The sequence below is a fragment of the Somniosus microcephalus genome, chromosome 4 (genome assembly GCF_052327205.1).
Source record: "Somniosus microcephalus isolate GS21.2 chromosome 4, FLI_Smic_1.0, whole genome shotgun sequence".
In the NCBI taxonomy this organism is placed as follows: domain Eukaryota; kingdom Metazoa; phylum Chordata; class Chondrichthyes; order Squaliformes; family Somniosidae; genus Somniosus; species Somniosus microcephalus.
In genome coordinates this window covers 255,650,971-255,675,650 of record NC_140990.1, presented here as the reverse complement: position 1 = coordinate 255,675,650, position 24,680 = coordinate 255,650,971, and the positions used below count along the sequence as shown (strand labels likewise).

Sequence of the window (24,680 nt, the reverse complement as noted above, 5' to 3'; positions counted from 1 at the left end):
ACAGCCCTTATCCTCCGGATATTCTCTACACCTTCCCCTACTCACAGTCTCCGCGGCCGCCTTGTTTCCAGCTGATCGGCTCACTCCGCACCGTGGTAGAAGGGTAGTCAGTGCCTGTTGCAGATGGAAGCTTTTATTGCTAAAGTCTTCCTCCTTCCTCCTGCTGCAGCCTCGTGTTTTCTTTCAGCAGCACGACGAGGGCGGTTGCCTCTCTTCGACGCTCTTCGTTGCTTTGGTAGTCTTGCCGCAGGGTATGATCGGACTCGTCGCCACTGTAAAGTCTGTGGGTTGTACGGTTAATAACGACACAGACTTCAGGAGTAACAAACAAACAGGTCTTTACTATTCGAAGGTCAGGGCGAATCTGCCCCAGTTATCCTGCCACAACACTTATATACTGGTGTGGTCACTGTTGGTATTACAGTATACAGAAGCCAAACAAATAGTGCCACACCTAAAGTAGTTCTCTTAAAGGTGAACGGTTACATTCAATAGTTCCCTTAAAGGTAGACGGGTACATACACTACAATCTGCATATGTGCGGACTCCAGAAGTTGCTGTTAGTTTCAGAGGAATAATGATGGCAAGCGCTGACAGTTTCACCGTCATAACTACTGCAAAAATCTGGGCCTATAATTTTCGATTTAGTATCTGTGCTTTACTTACCGAATTTCTACACCTGTTCCAATAAAGATTGTTAACTGTTACTACTCTTCAATGAAAAGATAATGGCCTAAAAATTCAGTTGCTTTGCACCTCCTGTTCAGCAGGAGGTTAGCAGCGACGGTAACCGTTAGCGCCCCGCGGCACTGTGCCGCCGGCGATGATGTCATCGCCGTGTGCAGCGCCCCACTCGCGCCCCGGCCGCAGTCTTCGGTAGCGCCCCCTGACTCACCACTGAACGCTATGTCCGATGGGGTCATGGGGGTCTACCTGCGGCCGGGGCGGCGCTAATTAAAGGCGAGGTGCCGGGCGGCCATTTTTGTTGCTGGCCACCTGCCAGCACCTGCCCCCGTTGCCGTCCCCGGCCACCTGACAAGCCACCCCACGGAATGCCGGCTGCGTTCTGTGAGCCCGGCATTTCTCTTGAGTGCTGGGCTCTTTTGCCAGCACTCCGATCCCTGGTGGCCCAGCTGGGCCCCGGGTTGTGCTGCGCAAGGCCCCTCCCCTTTAAGAAGGGGAGGAAGGCCTGCAGTACTGCGGCACGTTGCGCGCGATATTCACTCGCAATGCCCCAAGAGGAAGGCAGGGCACTTCCAGTAGCACCCCGCTTCCCTCTTGGGATGCTACTGATGATTTTCGGCCGCGGGGGCGCTAATTTTCCCGGGGCGCTAAAAGTTGCGCCCCGGTGAAGTTAGGCGCGACTCAATTTTTCCCCCAATGTCACTGCTTCAAACAGGTCTTTTCAAACTAATTTGCGCATTTAGTCACTTATCCAGAGTGACAAAATGTTGGTTCAATATATTTCAGCATATCTTGGATCAGCTTTGCCATAAGCAAGTTTTGCTTGTGTATGATTTGAAAAGTCATAACGCGCTAAGAATTGTGTGATTAATATAATAGTATATACATTTACATAAGAAGAGTTGCATGAAATTAATTTAGCTTAACAGAATAAAATACAACAATGCTGAAACTTCGCATGCAGCCACAATCATGAATGGCTCTCAACTGGATATCTTGGTTGCTTAACAGGACTGGATTTAAATACAATTATGTTCAGTGAACAACTTTCATAAATTTCATTACTCAACCAAGGATTAATAGGTGCTAGCAGAATGCCCCAATATCAGATTTTGAGATTGTCAACTCCCAAGCATTCTCCTTGCAAAGGATAACCAGACAAGGGTTCCCCCATCCCCCCTTCTCTTTGATTTGGATATTAAACCCCAGGCAGCAACCATCAGAGGCAGCTTAGTCATCCATAGGGTAGCCGCTGGAGGAACTGAACACACAGTATCACTGAAGATGTCCTACTTTATGTAACTAACCTCACCCCTTCACTCCCCTACATCTTCCAAAAGATTAAGGAGTTTGCCTGACTCTCTGGATAAAAGCTTAACTTCCCCAAAACAGAGGGAATGTTGCTTGTCCAGAACATTCCTAAACAGGTGTGCAAAAGCCTAAGCGCCCCAGAATTTCTTTTCCAAAGGAGTACCAGACAAGAGCATCTGATTTCAAATATCTGGGGGTAATAGTAATGCACAAACTCACATGCCTGTACAAAAATAAACTTCTCCCACCCTGGCCAGCAGACAATGTGATGCAACAAACTGCCTGTATTACTCCTAGGAAAGGCAAGCACAATAAAAATGAACATATTTCCTCAATGCCTGTCCCTTGGCTGGGCATGGGGTCCACGGAATCCCAGCAAATCCCCTACGTAGTCCCCAAGAACAGACTCACTGAGGCCCAGAACACCTGCTGATAATGGCGGCACTAGCTACTTGGAAGGAGGTCTGCATCTCTATGAAATTCCATCGGAACCCATCAGGCCTTCCCAATCTTGAAATGGACCAATGTGATTAATGGTGGAAAAAATTACCATGTCTGTGCTAGTTACCTTTCTTTCTCTCTCAGAACAAATGGTAAAGGCTCGTAAAACCTGCCATCTCTGTATATCTTCAGATTTTTCAGTCATCTGCAACACACTGACAAGCACAATGTTAGAACAATTGATAATATATGTCCATCTATTGGTTATAAATTGTAAAGGAAATATTTTGCACAATACGAGAGATATAGCAACTAACAATTGATATTTTAAATTCTTCAATTCAATTTTACTGAAATGAAGAAAACATTTAAACAATCACACCAAGTTACCGAGATTAACACACTGGCAATCATTCTGATTGTGGATTAGGGTAAAGTACCTAAAATAAAAATCGATGCTATATAACACCCTCAGTCTTACTTTTTCTTCAGTTTGGGCATTGAATTTTATAGCTCTTTGTTCCTGCTGCTGCTGCTGCTGGTACCTTTTCCTGTTATTTTCTTCTGTTGAAACTAGAGCCAAAAAATGTGGCTCTTCTTCCTAGTTAATTTTGACTGTGGCTGGGTATAATAGTGCATAGGCCTGCTTATAGTTTGGTTTCAGTTTCTTACATTTTTCATCTTTGGATATCTCGCTTGAGAAATCTCGAAGCTTGATTCTCCGCCATCTATCTTATGACATCCAGTCTCACATCTCAGTTATTCTAGGATTACTAGTTGAGTTTGGCTTTGGACTTTCTGAGCAATGTACTTTTTCAATCTCCTGGCCAGTGGTGAATAGTAGCAACTTAGGTAAGCTATTGTTCAATACTTGTATTGGTTTCCCCTTTTCCATTTCCTCTGGGAGGCTGATTATTCAGATATTCCTTATTATTCAGTAGGAGGTGGCATAGTGGTTAGCACTGTTGCCTCACAGCGCCAGGGACCCGGGTTCGAATCCGGCCTCGGGTGACTGTCTGTGTGGAGTTTGCACATTCTCCCTGTGTTTGCGTGGGTTTTCTCTGGGTGCTCCGGTTTCCTCCCACAGTCCAAAGATGTGCGGGGTTAGGTTGATTGGCCATGATAAAAATTGACCCTTAGTGTTAGGGGGATTAAATACGTGGGGTTACGGGGATAGGGTGGGATATGTGTTGGTGTGGGGGTTACGGGGATCGGGTGGGATATGTGTCGGTGCAGGCTCGATGGGCCGAAATGGCCTCTATCTGTACTGTGAGGTTTCTGTGATTTCTGTGGTCTCCCTGTCCCATTTTCCACCCACTTCTGCTTGAAAACAGGTGGTATTTATGAGGAAAATCCAGGACCTTCTGTCTTAAAATTAATAGTCAGTCCACTTGCTAATGAAGGATGAATGTAATTGTATAAACTTACTTAATTTGTGTCGGTCCGACATGTATGATCCTTCCGGAATCATCTGGATGGAAATATATCCAATCATTTTCCAATGAACAACATTGCATCTCTTGAATTCCATTCTCTGCCTAATTGGAGAGAAGTGCATTTGACAGTTTATAGCAATGTAGAGCCAGTCAGAATACCAATGAAAATTATGGCATTGTAATTAGTATTACTGCAATCATTGTGATAAAAATTAAGCATTTTTGTCTGCAGTTTTCTCTTAGGTTTTTCCTTAAACCTATTTTTAATCTAACAGCAACGTAAATGGTCTGTACAACTCTGGTTCCCATTCACATTACTGCTAAAATGCTAGCTGTACTGAACTAGCAGGCACGCAGACATAGTATGTTACCACCTCCACAAGTTAGCAGTACAATTAGGTGAAGGGAACAGAGTATAATTATCATTTATTCTCCTGAAAGCCCAGTATGTAGACCTCAGCCACATTTGGAGAAGGCAGATGAGGTTCCTTGATTTAATCGATAGAATCAAAACAATTAAAAGTAACATTATTGGAGACTTCCTTTTAGTCAAAGGTAAAGCTTTTATCACCACCTAGTAGAATATAGAATACTACAATATGATGTAAAGAATTATAATAATTTTCACAGCATTTTACTCCATAGAACTTGGAAGTTTGACAATCTGTGGGCTTTTCACACTAAGAATTGTGGAGCACATGACATTCCCTGTAGCTTACCTTGAAGAAATGAATGATTGGATAAAGAGAATGTAGTAGATGTAGTGTATATGGAGGTTCAGAAGGCATTCGATAAGGAATTTCACAAGATGCTTGTTAAAATAAAATTCAGGCAGGCATATGAGTAAATTTAGCAGCATTGTTAGAAAGTTGGTTGCCAGACAGGAAGTAAAGAGTTAGAGTAAATGGATTTTGCTTGGACTGGAGAAGGTTGGAAGTGGTGTACCTCAGGGTTAGTTCTGGGTCCACTTTTATTCTTGGTATATATAGATGATTTGGACCTGAGTATAGGGAACACAATCTCAAAATTTGCTGACAACACAAAAGTAGGAGGTTTGGTAAACAATGAAGAGGAATGTAAAAGACTTCAAGAAGACAGAGGTTAGCAAAATGGGCAGACAAGTGGCAGATGCAATCTAATGTGATAGTGTGGCGCAATATATTTTAGGAAGAAAACCAAGGAATGGGAGTATACACTTAATGGAAAGACACTGAACAGTGTGGATGAACAGAGAGACTTGGGCGTTCAAATATATAATTCCCTGAAAGTGCGAGTGCAGGTAGATAAAGCCATTAAAAAAAACTCAGTCGAATTTTAGGTTTTAGAAACAGGAGCATTCAGTATAATAGTAAAGAAGTCATAGAGTCATAACGGCACAGAAGGAAGCCATGCGGCCCATCGAGTCCGTACCAGCTCTCTGTAGAGCAATCCAGTCATTCCCATTCCCCCGCTCTATCCCTGTAGCCCTGCAAGTTTATTTCATTCAAGTGCCTATCCAGTCTCCCCTTGAAAACATTGAGTTTCTCCGCTTCCACCACATCCGTCGGCAGCGAGCTCCTCACCCCTCGCTACGTAAAAAAGTTTTCCCTCACATCCCCTCTGTATCGCTTGCCCAAAATCTTAAATCAGTGTCCCCTAGTCCTTGTACCATCAGCTAGTGGGAACAGCCTTTCCCCGGCAAGCCTATCCAAACCCGTCATAATCTTGTACACCTGTATCAAATCACCCCTCGACCTCCTTTGCTCTAATGAAAACAAACCCAGCTTCTCCAACCTGTCCTTGTAGCTAAGATCCCCCATCCCCGGGACTATTCTGGTAAATCTCCTCTGCACCCTCTCAAGTGCCTTCACATCCTTCCTAAAGTGTGGTGACCAGAACTGGATGCAATACTCCAGTTGTGGCCTAACCAACACTTTATAAATGTTCAGCATAACTTCTCTACTTTTGTACTCAATACCTCTATTTATGAAGCCCAAGATCCCATATGCTTTGCTAACCACTCTCTCAATATGTCCCACCACCTTCAGGGACCTATGCACATTAACTCGCAGGTCCCTCTGTCCCTGCACACTCTTTAAAACTGTGCCATTAAGTGTATATTGCCTCTCCCTGTTCCTTCTGCCAAAATACATCACCTCACACTTCTCTGTATTAAATTCTAACTGCCACTTGTCTGCCCATTCTGCTAGCCTTTCTATGTCCTGGTGCAGTCGATTGGCATCATCCTCACTGTTTGCCACACCCCAAAGTTTGGTGTCATCGGCAAATTTAGAAATTCTACTCTGTATTCCAATATCCAGGTAATTTATATATATCAAAAAAAGCAGTGGCCCCAGCACTGACCCTTGAGGAACACCACTGTCTACCATCCTCCAGTCTGAAAAACAGCCATTTACCACAACTCACTGTTTTCTGTCCTTAAGCCAATTCCTTATCCAAGCAGCCACTGACCCACCTATTCCATGAGCCTCAATTGTTAAACAGCCTTCTATGTGGTACTTTGTCAAATGCCTTCCTAAAATCCATGTAGACAACATCCATTGCATTCCCTTCATCAATCCCTGTTACTTCATCAAAAAATTAAATTAGTTTAGTCAAACATGATCTGCCTTTTACAAATCAGTGTTGGCTCTCCTTAATTAGCATAAACTTCTCCAAGTGTCCATTCATTTTTTCCTTGATTATTGTTTCTAAATGATGAATTTATACAAAACATTGGTTAGGCCATAGTTAGAAAACTGTGTGCAGTTTTGGGCATCTCATTCTAGAAAGCCCTAGAGAGTGTGCAATGTAGATTCATTGGGAATGAGAAACTACAGCTATGAGCAGAGACTTGAGATACTGGGGCTTTTTCCTCAATGGAACAGAGAAGGCTGAGGAGATTAAGTAGAGATTTTTTAAATTATGTGAGTTTTAATAAAATAAATAGGGAAAGACCATATCCTCTGGTTGGGGAATCATTGACTAGGGGTCATCAATTTAAAATTTTCATGAATAGGAACAGGTTAGGAAAAATGTATTTACTCAGAGGGTTGTTGGAACTCACAGGGAATGGTTGAGGCAGAGACCATTGCATCTTTTACGGGAAAATTGGATGAATATTCAAAGCAGAGGAATATACAGTGCTAAAGAGAGATTAGTTTTGGATTGCTCCAGTAAAGAGCCAGCAGAGACAAGATGGACTCCTTCTGTTCTCTAAACTTCTATGCTTCCGTGGTTGTTTAAAGGCAAATATTAGGATTTACTGTATATACTGCCCAACTGTAAATCATGTTGCACAAGAAGTATTCAGAACAATTGTGATACATTACCAGCTCTTTATCCTTTAAAGAATAAACATGGTAGATGCCCTGCTGGTTTCGCTTATTAGGAGTAATGATGTAATGCCAGGGGTGTCCTCCAATCTGCAATGCACTTTCAAAACAAGAAACTTCAAATAGGACAGGTGGACAATCTGTGGAAGTAGGGCTTTAAGTTTATATCAATAGTGAGGTACTTATGCATCCTAATTCTAGAGAATACAAATAACATAATTTTGCATAAAAATACCTGTTATGTTAATATTACATGGAATTCCGAATGAAGCTGCACCCACAATTCCAGTTGTGTTGTTCCATTCACAGTTTTGTCCAAGAATACATTGTTTCTGTGTAAACTGTGTAAAGACAAGAATTTTGATGTTTATGCTTAAAGAACATTTCAGACTAGAATGTTAAATACTTCAATGTTTTGCCTTTGAGACTATTGTATGTTCTTTTAAAAACCATAGTACCAGCTGACATGGATTTTATAATACAGATGTGCACATTATTGACTACAGATTTCTTGTAGCTTTTATTCAATAGATACAAACTATAAACTACTGAAGTCAAAATGATACACAAGAGAACATAAACATGCTCTGTAAATAACTTCCTAAATAGTAATGAAAATCACAGGTTAGTAGTCTCTCTGTTAATGGGAACATCACTGAAACATTTTGCTCAGGCTCCACTGGGATTTTTAAACATTATTATTGAGAAACTAAGGTGAAGGACCAAGTCTCTCAGTGCAGGATACCATCAAGATTGAAAAGAATAAAAGGGAAGGCCTGGCAAATCAGAACGTTGTGACTAAGTATGCCAAGCTTAAATGTTAAAATTCTAAAAATTGCAGGATAGAATCACAGAGGGTAAGAAAACAGTTTTGAGTAAGAAACAGTGCAGTGAATCTTGATTTCAATACAGTGGAAAAAGTAGGGAGAAAGAGAGCTTGGAAAGAACAAGAGAGGAACATTCAGTGGAGTACTAATCATAGTAGTGTCAATAAAATACTGAAAGAAGTTAAAGGTTAGAGGTGAAAGGAATCACCCATCAATGTACTATGCTAACTTGGCTGAATTGGTAGCAGACTTGCCTCTTGAGTCAGAAGGTTGAGGGTTCAAGCTCCATTTCAGGATTTGAGCACATAATCTGGGTTGACCAGCAAGTGCACTACTAAGGGAGTGCAGCAATGAGACATTAAGCCAAAAGAACATCTGGCATTCTAATGGCTTTAGCCTGCAAATATGCAAAATTCATCACATTTTCTCAAATATGTCAATTTCCATCTTCAGTCACCTGTCCTAATCTACTGTTTTCTCATTAAAATCCAAGTTTCACCTCTTTGGCTCTTCCCTCTTCTAATTTTTCTCCTTGGAAAACACTTCTTATTCCAAAGTCCAATCCAGAAGATGAGTTTTCGCTTATGTTTGCTTAACCTGCCTTAGCTCTCTTGAATCACCTAACCTTGAACTATTATACTTAAACACCTCACTATATTCACTTGCTGTCTCTATCACATTCCTAGAACTTTTCAACTTTTTGTCAAGCAAAAATTAATCAACTTCACTTTCCCTCTGTTGAAATCACCATTCTTGACAACTTCAATAATAAGCAAAATTGAATATTTTGCACACCACAGAGCTGTTCCCATTAACAGGCTTCTCATCCAACAGATTCAGCATTGACCAGTATACACTACATTCTCAATTTACCTTCTCAATAATCCACTGAAAACTGTAAAGCTTGACCAGCCCCATGCTGTACGTCACAATGAGTAAACCCTGAGAAACAGTGGCGTCGGTTATATTGTTTCCAAAAATCTAGGAGGTGAGGAATACTGTATTTAAAAAAAGTTTACTAAATTACATCAATTACGAGTAGCACATTTTGACATTCTATTTGAACTCTACCCTAGCTCATTTTTATATTTAATATTGCAAAGTTGAGTTTGGTGTTCTAATTGAAACAATTTTAACTACCATTGCTCTTCAAGTATAATACTTCCCAGAGTATATATGTAACCCCCAGTTTTGGCTACAAATATTTGGAAAAATGTAGTATCCATGTATAAATACAACCCACCACACTTCTGAAACAGTTAAAGACATATGGCTGAATAATTTATTTTAAGAGCTACAATTGAAGAATCATAGAATGTTACAGCACAGATTCAGCCCAATTGGTCTATGCCGGTTTTTATGCTCCACACGTGAAAAGATTTTTTCTAACCTCTCCCACCCCTTTAATTCTTACATTTTTGCTCTTTCATTACCATCTTGCAAACCAGTAGAAACAACTTGTCACTATTTACCTCATCATGACCCTTCTTAATCCTGAAGATCTCATCAGGTTATCCTTTAACCAAATCAGGTTCAGTGAAAAAAGCCCTAACTTCTCAATTCTCTCTTCATAATGGTAATGCCTCATCCTTGATGGTATCTTAGTGAATCTACATTGCCCCTTTTCCATTACTTTTATATCCTTCCTATAATGGGATATGCAAAGTTGAACACAGTCCTCCAACTCGAGCCTAACTCAGTCTTGTACAAGTTCAATATTAAATCCTTGGTTTTGTCTTCCATGCTCCCTAACACAAAACTAAGGATTCCATTTTCCTTTTTTTATAGTCTTATCTACTTGTGCTGCAAACTTTAATGTTTATCTGCACACTAAGGCTCCTCTACTCCATTTAAAATCTTACTATTTAAGGTATATTTTTGATTTCCCTATACTTCCGAAATGTCTAACTTTATATTTTTCTGGATTGAACTGCATCCATAAGTGATCTTCCCATCCCTCTAGCCTCTTTATGTCCTTATGTAGCCTCTGTCATAGTCTTCATTACAATTTGAAATACCACCAATCAGCTACTTTTGGTACTATTCCCTCAATTCCCAAGTTGTCAATTTGTGTATAGTAAATAACAACCACCTCAATACATACCCTTTATTCCAAGTGCCATCATCTTTGCCAAAAGTCTCTTACGTAGTACCTTTTATAATGCTTTTTGAAAATCCATATAAACCACATCCATTGCATTCTTTTTAATTTATCCTCTCCGTTATCTCTTCAAAACACAGAGCTGCCATTTAGACATCCACGCTGACTAACCATGAGTAACTTGCATTTCTCTGCGTGCTGGTAACGTCATCTCCTAATATACGCCCTACGAGGCTGAAAGTCCATGGAGGTCCACATCCTGGTATATCGGCTAGGATGCAGCCACCCAGACTTCCAAAGTTAGCAGAGTCATAGGAAAGTCCCTTAGTTTGAACAGGAATGGCAGATGCCCACACCACCAGAGGTGCATCTGAGGTGCCCAGCTGCTGAAGGGGCCAAAATTGTAGCGGAACAGCTGTCATCTAGGAGGGGATGTTGCCCTCCCGTAGAAAGAACTATTAAGTGTCCCCAAAAGCCCTCTTTGTAAGAGAGCCACCTTTAAAGCTTTTAAAAAGAACTCACTCTTTGGGGTGGATTTTAACTGCCAGCGGATTTCCAGTAGAAAACCACTGGATTCAGTTAATTTACCAGATGCTCACCACAGAATGAGGCCACAGTGATTTTAAATGGCCAATTCCCCACTTGGAAAAGACAGGAATGAGTGGGAAACCGTTGCCGGCCTGCAGAAAATCTGGCGGCCCTTGGCTGCTCGCCGGTATTCGGGCTAGTGTGGAGACGGGAGTTCTGGGGGCACCATGCGATAGGGAATGGCAAGGGAGTTTAGGGCAGGGGAGGCCTAAAATTTCCTTGTGTGGCACAGAAGAGCACTTCTGAACCCACTAAAGAAAGCATAAAAACTTACCCTGAATGACTTATTCTGCTTCCAATCCTCTTCTGACGAGCCTTCACCTGGCAGGAAAGCCACAGTGGCTTCTCCACTCAGGCCTCTTCACAGTTCTGATTTGCTGTTGCTTTACATTTAACCAATCAATAAAGTGATGGCAAAGAAATCACGTTAGAGAAGTAAGTGTTAAGCAGGAAGTGTGTGCAAGTGCCAGATTTTTAATAATATAACAAACTGATTTCCTGTGGCATTGCTCGTGGCGAGTTGGATAACTTGCTGTTTTATAGTATGCGTTTTTAAACAGTCTGACAGAAGAGTGCAACAGAAATGTACACTATTTACTGAACCTTCCGTTCTAGACCATTATCAGATCTCCTGTGGCATTGCTCAGTGAGTCGGAGGAGATGCTGCTTTGCTGTCACTATGACCAATAAATGGCACTTTGTGGTAGCTTCTGTTGCACCATCTGCACTAATCTAAAAAGCTCCTTTAATATTTGAGTTAAAAAGAGGATCCAAGTTTGCTAAGTCACTTAAATAGTTAATATAATACGATTGTATAGCTTAATAAGTTTAAGTGCTTACTCTTTAACAATTTAGTGGTTATGAGGTCAGAAGTTATGAAGTGAGGGGTTGCGAGTCACGATGTGGGAGGCCTGTGGTGGTAGACTCGAGGCCCAACCACTACTAGTGAGATGAAATGGAGAGGAGGCAGGAAATGGCCACAATGACAATTCAGTTCCTAATAGATCAGACAGGCAGGCCCAAGTCCTAGGCTCAAGGCCTGACCACAATGGGCGGATTGTGAGTGTGATGGCCACACCCATAGCCTAAAATCAGGTGACTACAAATGGGCTAGGCAGGTAGCGAGTCAGCCACAAATTGCTGGGGGTTGCAGATGGCCCATAAATTGGATGAAACCCTATATGTGGCAAAGAAATGTTATACATGAACAAATAGAGGCTACAGCAGAGCTATCAATGACATGACAACTGTCCAGATTTCACTATTTCATGGAATGTCATATTTAAATAAAGGGGGAGAAATTTGGTTGTTAGCGCCACCGATTAACGCCTAAAGAGGCCGAGAAGTGGGGCGCTAGCCAATTTCCGGGCGGGCGCAAGGCGCCTAGCCCCATATTGAGCATGCATTTAGCGCCGGCTTAGCGCCCGCTCATGGGCGCAGGCTGATTATGACGTCATTTGAGTGTGCAACGCCTTTTGGGCACCCCGGACCGGAAATTCAGTGGCGCCCCCATCCATAGCGCCTGGCGCTAATAGTGACAGCTTACCTGGACCTTACCAAGTCGCTCTCAGGCTGGAGGAGCGTTATTTAAAGGGGACTGGTGTGGTTTAAAAGCGGCAGCCATTTTTGGATCACAACTTCCTCGAGAGCTACAGAGTTGCTGAGCTGCACACTGAGAGCCATTTGACCACTGAGCCAGCGCAGGCAGACGATCTTCAGCCTTCTGACCATCACCTTGCTGTTGGTGAGCCTTGGCAACGGGGAACCTTCCTGTGGGCACTTATTATGGGGGCTGCATTGGAGGGGAACGTCCTGCTGCTGAATCATCTGGAAAGGGCACTGAGACGCTGGGAGAGGGGGGCGGGCATGGCCAGATGGAGATGGGCCAAAAGACGTCGCACAGCAGACCTTACGCTGGCAGGGTTTTCCAACAGCAGTTTTCCTACATGAACATGCCGGAGGAGCAGTGTGTCAGAAGGCTGCGATTTAGAAAGGAGGCGGTGACTGAGCTGTGCCAGCTGCTTCAGCCAGATCTGCAGCCTCAGATAAGGTGCAGGGCATCTCTGTCGGTGGCTGAGAAGATGCCTGCTGGCCTGAACTTCTACGCGAGCGGCTCTTCTCAGGTTGCGCGTCAGAGGCTGATCAGAAGTAGCTTCTAGGCCCCTCTCACGGAATGCTTGCTGCCATTCCAAGAACAGGAATGGAACCGGTCTGATACCCCCAAGCCTGTGAAGGGCAAGATGCATGTAAATAGAAGGCATGGCCATTGTAAATGAAGAAAGTGTTTCATTACACAAAATGTGATTCCTTCAAACATGAGAAAGCTATGGCAACAGAAAGCAAAACTAATACACTGACACATAACTGCCTCTCACACCCGGGAGACTGTCCAAAACATAAATCACATTCCGACCATCTTCCTTGGCCTTGATTCCACTGCGCCAACCAAAGCATCCAATGCCCCATCAGTGAGGCGTTCCGCCCTCTGCCTCACCCTTTCCATGTCTTGCTAGGCTGGTGCGCCACAGGTAGGCTCCCACCGCTTTGAAGGCCTACAAGGCAGTGAGTGTGTCTGGTGATGCCAATTGACCTGCCCCTTTAAGAGCTGGCCGGCGCCACTGTGTCTCAGGGAAAGTGATTATTGACAGCACCCTCGCTGCGCCCCGCCGCCGCGAAATTGGGTTGCGCCGCCGGGTTAGCGCCTTAAGAGTAGCGTGCAGCGCCTGATTTAGTGCCGCAATCACCTTCAGGGGCGCTGCAACCCAATATCGCGCTAGGTGGCGCTAAATTGCACCTGGCGCTAAACTCTGCGCATCGCCAGGACTAGCGCCCCAAATGCGGCTATACCGAATTTCTAGGCCAAAGACATTATTTTATTGGGTTCATTATTAAATCGGGGACAGAACATATGCAGGAAGTCATTAATTTACATACAGAACTGGGGTTTTATTAAAGTGACTTACATATTTGTCAATACCCAGCATTCCTACAAATGTAAGAGGCAGAACTCTGAACAAAGCTAAATGTAAAAGAACTGAGTGTTGAATTCCAACCTGAAAGACATGAACAATTATTATTTAAAGTAAGCACATAAGGCAATCGGAAAACAATCCAAGTACTAGAGAGCAAGAAACATTCTGATATTCAACGATTTTAAACCAGGGCCCAACCTGACTCTTGACAGAAGCAGTGAGAGTGTCCCCAGGGGGCACTGTAGTATCACACCATTTGGGTTTGATACCGCATGGTGGTGTAAAACTGTGTTTAACAAGTTCCCAGGGGGTCTTTTGAACCTTGTGAACACTTTTTAAACCTACCCCAGAAGTTATTTTAAATATTAGTGCAGATGCTGCCACCTGCATACCAGGCAATGCAAACAGGGTATTATTATCTGACAGGAACTCATATTGCTGCTAGCAATGTGAGACTGCGAGCTATATATAAAGGCAGTGTAAAAGGGTAGTCTGCTATAACTCTACTGTAGTAAACTTGTATAATTATAATTTATCTGCTAATTTTGCTTTGAAAATTAGAAAATTATTTTAATAGCACAACTAAAATAATTACAAGTGTTTATTCAATTAATGAGTGGTGCCAATGCAGGTTTAAATAAAACATCTAGAGCAGATAATAGGAAGAACAGGAAGATCTTTTAAGAGTGTCCTGCCTGGGCCCAGTCGTGAGAATTGTTTATACGCTAATGGACTGCACCATGGAATGACAGGAGTGGCTATCACCTGCAATACTCTACACAGCAATTTCAGATAGTTACTGGGTCACCAATTGGAAGTGAGATACTTTCCCTGATGCGAGAGAAAATCTAAACATGTTTCCTCTGCAGATGGTTCAAGAGCAATATTGACAGAAGTAATCAATCCATTCAAAACATTTTGCAAGGTTGATTTCATTCAGTTTTTGTTTGGTGCTCGTCGTTGATTGTGCACAATGATAGTCACAAGGATTAACAACGCCGGTGTAATCACTACAAAATTGTTTACTGCGAAATAATAGCTCTCATTTTCCTTTGGGAATTTGCCTGTTTTCTGAAACTGACTGCATCAAAAATTACTGCCATTGTTTGATGCAGAAATCAGTATGCCTCAAAACCAAGTGACATTTATTGAATGTATATTCCAATTATCGGTGGAAACTGCTTTGTAGAGGATTACTAACAACACTGATAATCTTCACTTGCACAAAGAAACATGTGGCACTGAGTTACACATTGGAACATAAAAGTGGAAGCAAAAAAAACCAATTTGCCTTCAGCTGCTGGCCAATTTCAAAAGTTTGTCCTGTAAGTTAATCAACGGTCTGGTGTTCAAAGTAAATGGCAACTGTTGACAGAAGCTAATTATGCATAGTCAAAAAAGCACTTTCAGCCATAATACCCAGTGTAGAATCCCGCAAACTCCAATCCAATTTTATACCAATATAGCAGTTAAACCAGCACCACCACACTGTAAATCATGCCCACTACTCACCGCTCTAGCTACAGCTGGAACTTTGTTCTGCGTAGTCTTTGCTACTATTGTCTCTTGAGTATTGTCCCAAGTCAAATACCTGTTAATTGTAATTAATTGTACAAACATCACAGTACATCAAGTTACATCGAGTCTACAGCACAGACAGACTATTCGGCCCAACTGGTCTATGCTCCACACGAGCCTCCTCCCACCCCTCTTCATCTAATCCTACCATTATACCCTTCTATTCTTTTCTCGCTCATGTGCTTATCGAGCTTCCACTTAAATGCATCTATGCTATTTGCCTCAACTACTCCCTGTGGTAGGGCATTCCACACTCTTACCACTCTTTGGGTAAAATAGTTTCTCCTGAATTCCCTATTGGATTTATTAGTGACTATCTTATATTTATGGCCCCTAGTTTTTGAATCCCCTACAAGTAGAAACATCTCTATATTTACCCTATCGAACCTCTTCATCATTTTAAAGACCTCTATCAGGTCACCTCTCAGCCTTCTCTTTTCTGGAGAAAAGAGCCCCAGCCTGTTCAGTCTTTCTTGATAGTTAGTCATAGAGTCATAGAGTTTTACAGCACAGAAAGAGGCCCTTCGGCCCATCGCGTCTGCGCCGCCCATCCATCCCTGTCCAGTCCAATCCCATTTTCCAGCATTTGGTCCATAGCCTTGTATGCAATGGCATTTCAAGTGCTCATCCAAATGCTTCTTGAATGCTGTGAGGGTTCCTGCCTCTACCACCCTTTCAGGCAGTGAGTTCCAGATTCCAACCACCCTCTGGGTGAAAAAGTTCCTCCTCAAATCCCCTCTAAATCTCCTGCCCCTTACCCTGAATCTATGCCCCCTTGTTATTGACCCCCCTACTAAGGGGAAAAGTTCCTCTTTATCTACCCTATCTATGCCCCTCATCATTTTGTACACCTCAATCAGGTCCCCCCTCAGCCTTCTTTGCTCCAATGAAAACAACCCCAGCCTGTTTAGTCTTTCTTCATAGCTGAGGCGCTCCATCCCAGGTAACATCCTGGTGAATCTTCTCTGCACCCTCTCCAAAGCAATCACATCCTTCCTATAGTGAGGCGACCAGAACTGCACACAGTACTCCAGCTGTGGCCTCACCAGCGTTTTGTACAGCTCCATCATAACCTCCCTGCTCTTATATTCTATGCCTCGGCTAATGAAGGCAAGTATCCCATATGCCTTTTTAACCACCTTATCTACCTGTTCCGCTGCCTTCAGAGATCTATGTACATGTACACCAAGGTCCCTCTGTACTTCCTAGGGTCCTTTCAGTTCTGGTATCATCCTTGTAAATATTTTTTGCACCTTCTCCAGTGCCTCTATATCCTTATTATAATATGGAGGCCAGAACTGTGACCTGTTGTGTATTTGAATTGTCCCACATAGCTTACCGTAGTTGTGATGTGCAATGCACTATGGGAAATAGAGTGCATGAAGTGGAGAAGATTCTCTGGAAAAATGGCTGTTAACTGAACTCTGTCTCCTGCGTACTCTTTTAATTGTTATACAAGCAAGGTTATTAAACTCTTGAGATTTAAGGTTCTATACAAGTTTAATATGACTTCCCCACTTTTTAATTCTATCCCTCTAGAAATAAATCCCAGTGCTTGGTTTGCTTTTTATGGTCTTATTAACTTGCGTCGCTACTTTTAGTGATTTGTGTATCTGTACCCCTAGATCCCTTTGCTCCTCTACCCCATTGAGACTCTTATTATCCAAGCAGTGCGTGGCCTGCTTAACCTCCTTACAAAATGCACCACCTCACACTTATCTATACTGAAATTAATCTGCCAATTAAACACCCATTCTGCAAGTTTATTCATGTCTTTTTGTATTTTGTCACAATTTTCCTTTGTATTAACTATTTGGTGTCATCTGCAAATTTAGAAATTGTACTTCAGATTCCCGAATCCAAATTGTTAATGTAAATTGTGAACAACAGTGGTCCCAGAACTGATCCCTGTGGAGCACCACTTCTCACCGTTTGCCAATCTGAGTAGTTGCCCTTAGCCCTTACTCTCTGTTTTCGGTTTTGTAGCCAGCTTGCTATCCATTCTGCTACCTGTCCCGACTTCACGTGCTCTGACCTTAGTCATGAGTCTACTATGCGGTACCTTAGCGAAGGCCTTTTGAAAATCCAAATATATTACATCTACTCTTTCTGTTACTTGTTCGAAGAATTCAATAAGGTTGGTCAAGCATGGCCTTTCCCTGTTGAAATACGTGCCGAGTACCCTTTATTATATTTTCGGTTTCTAGATGTTTTTTCTATTACATCTTTGTGTAAAGACTCCATAATCTTTCCTACCACTGATGTTAAGCTAACTGGTCTATAGTCCCCTGAACTTGTTCTAACTCCCTTTTCAAATACAGGAATAACATTAGCTGTCCGACAGTCTTCTGGCACTATTCCCTTTTCTGCTGAATTGTTATATATATGCAAAATAGTGCCTCTGCTATCTCTTCCATAACTTCTTTTAATACACATGGATGCAATCCATCTGGACCTGGGTCTTTATCCTCTCGGTTTGTTTAGTTTATCAATTATTATCTCTTTCTATCTTAAATGTCTTCATATCATTTTTGATCTCTTACTGCAATTGTATTGGCTATCTTTGACCAATAATATCTGACTCATATCTCATCAGGCCTCAGCTGGAGTAACGCGTCCAATTCTAGGCACCACACTTTAAGAAGGATGTCAAGGTTTTGGAGAGGGTGCAGAGGAGATTTACTAGAATGGTACCAGGGATGAGGGACTTTAGTTATGTAGAGAGACTAGAGAAGCTGGGATTGTTCTCCTTAGAGCAAAGAAGGTTAAGGGGAGATTTAATAGAGGCTGGCAGGAACATCTGTAACCAGAGGACACAGACTTAAGGTTATTGGCAAAAGAACTATAGGGGAGAGGAGGAGGAGAATTTTTTTTTAACACAGCGTTATTCTGGAATGCACTGCCTGAAAGGGTGGTGGAAGCAGATTCAATAGTAATTTTCAAAAGGGAATTGTCTATATACTTAAAGGGGAGAATTGCAGAGCTATGAAGAGCAGGGGAGGACAGCTCTTTCAAAGAGCTGGCACAGGCATGATGGGTGAATGACCTCCTTCTATGCTGTATGATTCTATGATAAATGTGGACTGTATGCACTTGAACTGGCGCAGCTAATAAGAATTCCACAAGTACTTGTGAAACATAGGCTAAGTTCTTATGTTGTATTTTATCTTTCTAAGAAAGTACCTAGAACAAAAACAGAAACAAAGCTATTCTACCACAGCAAATTTTGGAATGGATAAGAAAACAGAAACTGCAATGTTATTTCACCACTTAGAGAGGAGTAATCTTGCACTCTCATGAAATAAATATTTTATGAGGAATGTTAATTGTTTGAATACCTGAATTTCCATTGAGATGAGAGGTAGATTTTTTCTAGAATTTCTGCACTCTTAGTAGACATACGGATGAGCCAGTTGTTTGCAGTCAGAGCTATGATTGATGGCTTGTGGTCTGATGGTTTGGGTAACATTTCTCCCTTGTGTGTAAAAGAATGTTTAAAATTATGAAAATGCTTACAGATTTAATGTTCGTGTACTGTAACTTTATACAAAAAAACAAGAATCCTAACAGAAAGAGAAAGAGCAGTGTTATAGTACATATATGAACATGAGTGACAACTAGGTAACATTTTACTGGTGTATGAGGAGGGGGAAGAGGAAGGTTTGGAGATATGGGGCAACCGGGAGGAAAATAAGTCAGCAGCATTGCTTTCAATGCGAGCCAACCTTCCTAGAATACTTCCACCACTCAACAGTCTCTTGCAGCCACACCACCTTGTGCATCATGCTCACCTGCATGACCAATGTCAGGGCAGAAAACCTGGGAACAAAATCTGGGCAGATCTTTAAGGAGGAGGAATGGAGAGAGGCACAAAGACACACTCAATACCACTACTTACAGCAAAATGTGCAACAGCCAACTCAAGATAGTAACATTGTGCCCCACACAATCTCTACAAATGTTATCCTTTCCAAGTATATTCGGGTCGTGCCTCACCAATGGTGACACCCCCACCCAAGATATTGACAGTGGGGTACTTGGCAATGATGGTGCTGTAGGAGGTCATGGGGAGAGGGTTGGACTTTTTTGAGATGGTCATTATATGGCACTTGTGTGGCGGAAATATTGCCTGCCACTTGTCAGCCCAAGACCGCTGTTGTCAAAATTCTACTGTAGGCTGGCATGGGCTGCTTCATTATTGGAGGAGTCATGAAAAGAGCCACACTCTATGGAATCATCAGTGAACAGCCCCATTCATGGCCTTAACATGGAGGGAAGGTCATTGATGAAGCAGCTGAAGATGTTTGGGACACAGACCCTGAGCAACTCCTACAGCGATATCTTGAGGCTTCAGCGATTGGTCGTCGAAAACCACAACCATCTTTCTTTGCATCAAGCATGACTCCAGTCACTGGAGGGTTTTTCATTTGAACCCCATTGACCTCAATTTTGCCAAGACTCCTTGGTGCCATATTCGGTCAAATGGTACCTTGATGTCAAGGTCACCTATGCTCTAGCATTTAGCTCTTGCATTCATGTCGTGATCAAGGCTGTAATGAGGTGTGGAGCTGAGTGGTTCTGGCAGAACCTGAACTAAGCATTGGTGAGCAGGTTATTAGTGAGTAGGTGTCACTTGATGGCACTATTGATGAATCCTTCCATCACTTTACCGATAATACATCAAGAGAATTTTGAATATTAAGGGAATCAAGGGATATGGGGATAGTGCAGGAAAGTGGAGATGAGATAAAAGATCAACCATGATCTTATTGAATGGCAGAGCAGGCTTGAAGGGCCAAATGGCCTACTCCTGCTCCCATTTTTTTAATGTTCTTATGGTTGGGAGAAGGCTGATAGAGCAGTGTTAGATTCTATCCTGTTTTGCATTGCTAGGACATAGCATAACAATCTTTCACACTTGTTGTGTAGATATGTCATAGCCATAGCTGTACTGGAACAGCTTGGCTAGGGGAGCGAAAAGCTATAGATCTTCATCACTATAACCAGGATGTTTTCAGGGTGCATGGCCTTTGCTGTGTCCAGTACACTGAACCACTTCTTAACATCACGTGAAGTGAACCAAATTGGCTGGACAATGGCATCTATGATGGTTGGGATCTCTGGAGGAGACCAAATAGAATCATTCATTCGGCACTTTTGACTGAAGACACTTGCAAACACTTTAGCCTTGTTTCTTGCACTCAGAGAATGGGCTCCACCACAGTTGAGGATGGGAATGTTCATGGAATTTCCTCCTCCCATTAGTTATCTGGTTGCTTACCACCATTCTCAACTGGATGTGGTAGGGCAGAGCTTTGCTTAGATCTATTGGTTGCGGGATCACTTAGCTTTGTCTATAGCCTGCTGCTTTTGTCATTTAGCATGCAGGCAGCCTTGTGTAGTAGCTTCACTAGCTGCACAGCTCGTTCCAAGGTATGCCTGCTGCTGCTCTAGGCATGCCCTTCTACACTCCCCATTTCACTTGCCACTCATAACTTCAGACTTGCGAGGCCAGGACCATAACCACTACACTATGTAGCTATAACGCCCAAAGATTAAAAATAAAATGAACTGATGTGTTACGAAGGGTGCTGTACAAAGAAAGGTAGCAGGGATTATCCCTATACTTTGTTCCCTGAATTATGCAAAGGCGTCATTGAGAAGGAAAAATCAGTCTGAAAGATATTTTGATGTAAATATTTAAAATTATAAAGAAAGTCAGTGAAAAGGTGGAAGCTCTTTGTATGGAAAACAAATTATAAGATCAGGAGACCACAGCAATATTGGAAGTTAATGGGAAACATTACTACATTGGGCCGTATTTTCCGATCGGAGGCTTCCCGCGTGCGGTTCGCAAGCGTCCCTGGGATCACGTGGGCCATGGGGAGCCAATCAAAGAAGGGAATCTCCCTTCATACACTTGACAAATAGACCTATCAAATATATGAATGGGGATCACCCCAAAAATACTTTAAAACATTAATTAAATTTTTTTTAAATCACATTTTTAAAATTAGTTGAAATTACAACAAATTAAATATTTTAAACAAAAATTAAATTTTTTGAAAAAAAATATTTAAAGTTTTTTACGGGGCTAAAAATAAACTTACCTTTTTAAAAAAAAAAAGTATTTTTAAATGATAAATGAGTGAAAAATTTCTTTTTTTTAAACTTTTTTTTCAAATCTTATACTGGTAAAAGCAGGCCTTACGCTTTTACCAGGTGTAAGATTTCTAAGGGTTTTCTGCGAGTGGAGGTTCTCCAGAAAGCGGAACTATCCGCCCGCAGAGGCCCTTCTCCTGAAACCGGCATTTCCAATGTCCCTACGGGTGTGTACACAGCGCGTACACACCTGTAGGCATCGGAATATCCGGCCCAGTAAGTATAATAAATATTGTCTACTTACCCCATTAGTGATATTACTTTTTCCTTTACATTGACTTTTAATTCATTCATAGTTATAAGGTTTCACAAGTGGCCAAACCAGGGTGGCATACAATAAAGGAACTTCCTTCTAACACTAATACAATAGCAAAATACTGCGGAAGCATTGTGGAGATAAAGTTTCAGGTCAATGATCCTTCGTCAGAACGGTCATCGACCCGAAATATTAACTCTGTTTCTCTCTCCATGATGCTGCTTGGCCAGCTGAGTGATTCCAGCATTTTCTGTTGTTATTCCTTCTAACACTTCCATTCAAAGTGTTGAAAATGTTTTATTGATGATGAGTCATGCTAGTGTGTCAGAACCACTAAAGATTGAAGGCTAAAAAATGATCCAGGAGAAATAATGAACAACCCAGAAATTAAACCATGGAACATTTAATGTATTCATCTAAAATTCCTCTTTTCTATTTTAGTGGATGTGTTCTCCCTTTAAAAATAAATAGGTTAACATCTTCACTAAAATAAGGGACATAGGAATCTCAGATGAACACATTAAGAATTTGTACATCAGTATTCCACTGTGTAATTTCAAGGCCACTATCTTCCCATGACAACAGTAGGGCTAATAAGTAGACATCACTTAACTTACTTCCACGCTGAAGTTCCTTTCTAAAATGCAATTTAAGATTTATGAACCAAAGAAACAAACTGCCACTAAACTCAAAGATTTAACTATTGGGCACGATCCCATTTAAGTATGATTCGGTCTGTAGCAAGATGGCAATAGAAGTATTTGTCTCAAAAACAATCTCAGTCATTCTTCCAATCAGTGAGTGAATGGGCTCAATGACCTGTCTCATTCTTACTCCCATTCTCTTGCATGTCATGTTGTTCAAACCTCCACAGTAGATTGGGAAAATAGCCCTTAATTAAAAAGGAGTTACACTCATTTCAAACAATTTATTTGAAATAAATCACCTAGTGATTGTTAAAACAATTTCTACAATATGACAGAAAAAATACAAGTAATTACAGGAACTTAAATAGCAGAAGCGTTATTAGGGTAGATTTTCCTTTGGCTTATATATGGGGAATAGGCATTCCCCAGTGCAAGGCAGAGGAAAAAGGCACAGAGGTCCATTATGTCAGTTCTGTACCCTACCTTCGCTGCCCCAGGATTCCCTGGAGTTTACCCAGCAAGCATTACCTGTAGTAGGTGCAGGCCTAGTGTAGCTAATTTAATGAGAAGGAAACGGTGTTCCAGACCTCCTACACATTTTCCTGGATTGTTGCCCTTTTGGTGTCCCAGTTGAGGGGTGCAAATGAGAAGCTGGACCAGAGGGTCAGTGAGAGTTCTGAGGACAGGCCAGATTATCCAAGTGAAGGATTAAGATAATTTAGAAGAAAAGTCATGGGTAATTTCTATCTCCAACGGCAGGCAGAAGACCTCGATCTCAGCAGCGCACACACACATACCTCTCCATTGTTCAGGTGCATGGCTCAGTCATGACTTGGGTCTGTGCCTGGAATCTGTCAGGACATGCAAATATCCCTAGAGAGAAAAATAAAAAGGAGATGCTGCCTCTGCACAGATGCCTACAGGGGGCAAACTGCCTTATTTTGTCTGAGGTGGCATTACAGGTTTCTAGGAAGTCCAGGTAAAGGAATACTGTAGCATTGATAGGAGGTTTTTTATAACTTTTCACTTTTACAAATATTAAATTATTAACTCACCACAGGAGACTCGCAAAGTAGTGCATCCTCAATCTTCTCAGACTTGTGAAGTTTAGGCAATTCATACAGCAAGGTCGGCTGAGGGCCAGTGCTGACACACAACAAACAACATTTAAATGGAGGCATTTGCAGCTGCAATGTACATTCTGCAGAAATATGCAAATAATCCAGGGCTCTAACTGATCCCCATTTGGTTTGTGTCATGTTTTTAAGCCATATTCTATATCGCTATAATTTAATATGATTGTGTAACGTGGCATGTGGCACGTATTTTGTCATACATTTTTCTTTTAATTCAATAACTATGTTTGACTTACCTACAAAAACAAGATCTGTAATTGTCAAAGTAAATCCTTCCTTTTTCATAAATCACTGGTGAATGAGATTGTTTTGTCCAAACACTCTCAAAAGTTGTAGTCTTCTGAAAGATAGCAAATTAATTATATTGGATCTTTTTCTAAGAGATTTCTAACTTTCATTCATTGAGAGGTAGTAATCGGATCACAATACAAAACAGCAGGGAGGTCTTCAACATTCAATAGGCAAATCAACTAATTGGTTCCACCATTCACATTTAATGAAAAACAACAAGTAATTTAAAGATTATCACATTGTTTGCTAGAAATTGATTGAAGACTTGTAGGAAGTCTTTCGTTAAAATAGTTTCATACTACAATTCTTTTTAAAGTTTCTCAGTACACATACACCTTAGGCTATACCTTGTATTTACTGTCTCTTATTCTCAACTAAGCAGTGGAATCTCCAATACGATAGCAAAATACTGCGGATGCTGGAAATCCGAATTAACAACAGAAAATGCTGGAAAAACTCAGCAGGCCAGGAAACATCCGTGGAGAGAGAAACAGAGTCAACGTTTCAGGTCGAAACCCTTCGTCAGGACTGTGTCAGGAATCTCCAAGGTCAGTTAACTGCAGTTGCCCTGTTTTCATTGCTGATTGTTAGCAGGGAACCCATCTTGATGAGTACTGTACCTCAACTCCAAATGCTGAAGAGTCCATTCCAGCTGTGTGTTCATTCTGGAGTGACCAAAATGTTACCAGTCCTTTTGTCATTTATCAGTACTAAGCCATTACCAGCAACTCGGAGGAGAATCCATGTTTTAATGTATTAAGCCCCACTCCAGAGATTTGAGCACATAACATAGGCTGACACGTCAGCAATACCGAGTGTTGCACTATCAGAGGTGCAGTCTTTCAGACGAGATGTTAAACCAAGCTCCGTCTACCTTCGCAAGTGGATGTAAAAGATCCCATGCCACTATTCGAAGAGCAGAAGAGTTCTCCTAGT

The 24,680-nt window shown here is 41.7% G+C and overlaps 1 protein-coding gene across 1 annotated transcript in view; it reads right to left on the bottom strand.

Annotated features, from left to right (window-relative positions):
- Positions 1-24,680, bottom strand: part of dcaf17 (ddb1 and cul4 associated factor 17) — a 53,338-nt gene that overhangs the window by 19,190 nt on the left and 9,468 nt on the right. The window contains exons 3-12 of the mRNA XM_085986268.1: positions 23,690-23,793; positions 23,373-23,463; positions 18,591-18,727; positions 15,187-15,265; positions 13,666-13,755; positions 8,887-8,994; positions 7,422-7,527; positions 7,184-7,326; positions 3,865-3,974; positions 2,564-2,651 (exon numbers count right to left, since the gene is read on the bottom strand). Of these exons, the coding sequence (XP_085842394.1) occupies positions 2,564-2,651; positions 3,865-3,974; positions 7,184-7,326; positions 7,422-7,527; positions 8,887-8,994; positions 13,666-13,755; positions 15,187-15,265; positions 18,591-18,727; positions 23,373-23,463; positions 23,690-23,793 (1,056 nt within the window). The remainder of the gene's footprint in view (positions 1-2,563; positions 2,652-3,864; positions 3,975-7,183; positions 7,327-7,421; positions 7,528-8,886; positions 8,995-13,665; positions 13,756-15,186; positions 15,266-18,590; positions 18,728-23,372; positions 23,464-23,689; positions 23,794-24,680) is intronic.